This window comes from Gekko japonicus, unplaced genomic scaffold, assembly GCF_001447785.1.
Source record: "Gekko japonicus isolate JY-2015 unplaced genomic scaffold, Gekko_japonicus_V1.1 scaffold292, whole genome shotgun sequence".
Lineage (NCBI taxonomy): Eukaryota > Metazoa > Chordata > Lepidosauria > Squamata > Gekkonidae > Gekko > Gekko japonicus.
The window spans coordinates 226,786-231,076 of NW_015173131.1; the positions used below are offsets into that span (position 1 = coordinate 226,786).

Here is a 4,291-nt window from a genome sequence, read left to right on the forward strand (position 1 = left end):
CCCCCCCCGCAAGTATCACGCGTCCCCGCTTCTTGTACCCTTCTAAACCTGTTGGTTTCAATGGACATACAGAATTACACTGAAAGAGTTCTAGAATGCTGGGAGTCACTGCAGGTCAAGCTAGCTTCTCCTAAACATTTCCTTGGACTGTATGTGGTTCAATCCTGCCTCATTCCGTATTATTGGTTTTTAAATTTTCTACCGTCTGTGAACACTTCCTTGATTGAGTGCTGCAAAAATCTTGCACATTCCACAAGTTCTGGAGATGGTTCTAGGATGCCTATTCAGGACTGTTTTATGGGAAGGTGGCAGATGCTGACATGGTAGAACAGACAGGGTCACTCAGAATTCTGGTGGTGGATTCCGGTGTCCTAGTGTCTGCAAGTCAAAAATTAGTGTGCAACGAAAAGAAAACTTCTCCTTCCTTCTCCTGCTGTGTTCGGTTTCAGATTCATGTAGAGATTTTAATATAGGGGAACGTTCCAAAATGGGATTTCCCCCCCTGCAATCTGAAGTGGTATGCTCCTTTCCACTACCACAGCATTCTAGCATATCAGTCTCCGTTCAAGTAGGGTTGCCAACTCTGGGTTGGGAAATTCCTGGAGATGTGGGGTTGGAGCCTGGGGAGGGGTGGGGTTTGGAGACGGGTGGGACCTCAGCAGAGCACAGCGCCATAGAGTTCATGCTGCAAAGCAGCCATTTTCTCTAGGGGAATTATCTCTGTAGTCTGGAGACGAGTTATAATTCTGGGAGATCTCCAGGCCCACCTGGTTCAAGCAAGACACTGTTCATACCTGTTGCACCTTACAGACCATGGCATAAACTGAGTTTTCTCCCTAAAGTATACTTCTCCACTCTCCTGTAGTTGAATATTGCAGAAGACAGTCATCAGCATGTACACCATTACTGTCTTCCCTTTAAAGAAGCCCTGATCATTTCAGAAGAAGACCAGTCTCTCCTCCCACCCTCGCCACAGACCGAAAATTACTGGCCCCTGTGAAATGGAATTTTGCCAGGGCCTAACACCAGTTTCTCTGTTTATCTAGGTATGGAGCAGGTCAGCATCCGCCTGGACCTGGAAGCAGAGTTCCATTTTACTCACCTCATTATGACTTTCAAGGTATGTCTTATTTAGGATTAGGTAGCCTTCTTCTCCAGTAAAGGGCTGCATGGTTTCCTGACTTGCTTTCAGTGAGAGCAGTTAGTCCGGAATAGGCACAATTCATTCACTCGGTTTCGTGAAGAATGTAGACAATGCCCTTGTCAGTCTATGGCATTCCAGAGTTTCCTGTGTTGCTTTGCCATCAATTTTTGGCACTAAAACAGGAGAAAAACTTAAAACACCATGGCGACACCAGTCTTTCTAGTGTGGAATGGCAAAGCATGACTGAGACTTCCCACGGCTACTATTCTTTAATTTTATTTATTCATTCATTCATTTTAATATCCAGGTTTTCTTCTTGTGAAGTCCAAAGCAGACTTCAAATACAGAATAAATAAATAAATAAATAACAGACGAATAAAACACCTTTAAAGTTTGCTGCTTCCCTTTCTGTTGTTTCAAAGCAGCTTCCGCTTCTCAACTACATTAGTTATTTCCTATCCAGTGGCAGAAGTATTCCTGAATGAATCCATACTTAATTGATTGTTTCAAAGGGGAGATGGTGGTAATTTACTATTTTGCTCTTTGTAGCCAAAGCAGTTGCTCATCAGTTTATTTTTAATTATCATATCCGCACAATTACAAAAGCAGTAATTAATTCCCACTTCCCACCTCCAGGGGAACAAGAAATACTTTAAGGATCAGAGTTACAGCTCTCTGTGGTCATTGATTTAAAGGGACTTAGGCCCAACCTAGATGTTACATGTAACATATCATTGCCAGATGGCAGCTGCTAGTTCCTCATAGGTTCTCAGTTCTGAAGTGCCAGAGGGGTGCAGTTCAGATCAGGACCATGACACAAGGGGGAGGAGGACTTCAGCCTCCTCCCACTGGGTGCTGTTTTCTGACCGAAGATGTCCCAGAGGGATGTACTTTCCTTTCTCTTTTGGGTTACCACTGCCACCACCTGACCATTGTAAGGAATTGCCCACTGGGAGGGTCAGGAGGACTCCTAGCTCCCCTTCCAAGTTCTGAGGCCTTGCCTCTGTGTGTACTGCTGCCCAGCACCTGGTCACCATGGAGACAGTTTGCTGCCTTGTATGCCCCTGGAGGAATAGCCACTTGCCAACTGCCTACCTTCCCCCTGATACTCCTTTTAAAATAGTGTGTCCAAGACAGTGGAGGTCTATGTGGTACAGAGAACCATTACCAGCATCAAAAGTTATAAAGTATTTATTAAAAAGAAAATGTGCACAAGCATACTTTTAGCACAGCAACTGATTGAGCAAGGGATTCAAAAGAAATGGGTAAAAGATAGTTTCTCTGTCCCTCTCTCTATACATGCCCTGTCAGATGTTAAAATATAGGACAGGCTCCTTAGTTTAGGAAGTATGGATCTCTGCAGAGTTACCATTACCTTGAAGCTTCCTCCAGCTCTCCAGGCCAGCACATGGTTAATGGCTTCCTCCTGGTGTGACTTTGGGTCAGTTACAAGTTCTTTCAGAGCTGTTCTCTCAAGAGCAGTCCTCGAAAGAGCTCTCTTAGCCCCACCTACCTCACAGTGTGTTTGTTGCAGGGAGAAGAAGGGAAAGGAAATTGTAAGCCACTCTGAGACTCCTTTGGGTAGTTAAGGGTGGGGTACAAATCCAATCTCTTCTTCTTCTTCTTCCTTCAGAACTCAGTTAAGAATTCTGTCTGCTCTGATGGACTCAGCACAAAAAAGAGTGCTTCCTCCTTGCTCCCCTGAGTTTTGTCACCTCTCTCCTCCGCACCCACTGACCAGGTCAAGTCAGGTCAGAGAAGCTTTTCCTGAAGTCTCCAGAATTTCCTTTTTGAAGTTTCTCTAGAAGGAGGAGGAGGAGGAGGTGATTGGAGTCTCAGAGCCGCTTACAATCCTTTTCCCTTCCCCTCCCCACAACAGACACCCTGTGAGAAAGCTCTTTCGAGAACTGCCCTTGAGAGAACAGCTCTGAAAGAACTTATGACTGACCCAAGGTCACACCAGCAGCTGCATGTGGAGGAGTGGGGAATCAAACCCAGTTCTTCCAGATCAGAGTCTGCGCTCCTAACCACTACACGAAACTGCCTCTCGGAACACCTCCAAATCTCTGTTCCCTGCTTGAAGGGAGGGGGGCTTGACCATCCCATTCTCTAGACCTATTAGCATTTGTATGAAGGTGGGCTGAGGTAAGTCTGGAAAGCAATTGAACTGACCTCCCCCTTTCCTGCCTATTCTCTGCCCAGAGATAATTTTTTTTAAAAAAAAACTCAGAGTGAAGGTTTTGGTCATTTCAAACCTCCAACGGAAAAATGTATTTTTTCACATACCTCACCGAGGCGCCTCTTTTCTTTAAATGCTGCCCTCCCCAGCCTTCATTCTCAAAATCTCCACGAATATCTTAACCTGGAGTTGGCAACCCTAGAGCTGGAAATAGTCTTCCTCATTTCCCCCCCCTCATAACAGTGGTTCTCAGACTTCAACAACCTGATGACTCCCATTTTGATTTTTCAAAAACTCCACAGACCCTTATCCTTTCCCTCCTCCCCCACTGATGCCTGCTACATGCCCCTTTAAAAGTGTGCCTGGCAGGCTCCACATAAGTCGTGGAGGCCTCTGTCTTCTAATGTCCTCAAAATAAAGGAGCAGGGCCGCTTTAAAAGGCAATTTTAAACACTTTGTGTACATGGCCTTCAAGATCAGGTCTCAGAGAGCAGCTGAATCTATAGGCCTGACCCAAGTTCCAATCAATCTCGCTCCTTGATTGAAAGGAATTTTGGACCAGGGACAGCAAGACACTTCCACACTGGTTAATAATGTCTAAATAGAGGCCAACTGAACAGGGATGGAAGGGAGCCAGGAAAAGCTTTCAGACTGACTGAATGTGAATACAAGAAGAATTACAGCAGAGCCAGTTTGGTGTAGTGGTTAAGTGCGTGGACTCTAATCTGGGAGAACCGGGTTTGATTCCCCAATCCTCCACTTGCACCTGCTGGATGACCTTGGGCAAGCCGTAGCTCTGATAAGAGCTGTCCTTGAAAAAGAGCAGTTTCTGTCAGAGCTCTCTCAGCCCCACCCACCTCACAGGGTGTCCGTTGTGGGGAGGGGAAGGGAAAGGAGTTTGTAAGCCGCTCTGAGACTCCCTTGGGTAGTGAAGGGCGCCAATCTCTTCTTCTTCTTCTTCTTCAAAG

General features: G+C 45.8%; 1 protein-coding gene across 1 annotated transcript in view; it reads left to right on the top strand.

The window, feature by feature from the left end:
* LAMB2 (laminin subunit beta 2) overlaps positions 1-4,291 on the top strand; it is a 68,650-nt gene that overhangs the window by 11,422 nt on the left and 52,937 nt on the right. The window contains exon 4 of the mRNA XM_015422107.1: positions 1,047-1,120. Coding sequence (XP_015277593.1) covers positions 1,047-1,120 — 74 coding nt within the window. The remainder of the gene's footprint in view (positions 1-1,046; positions 1,121-4,291) is intronic.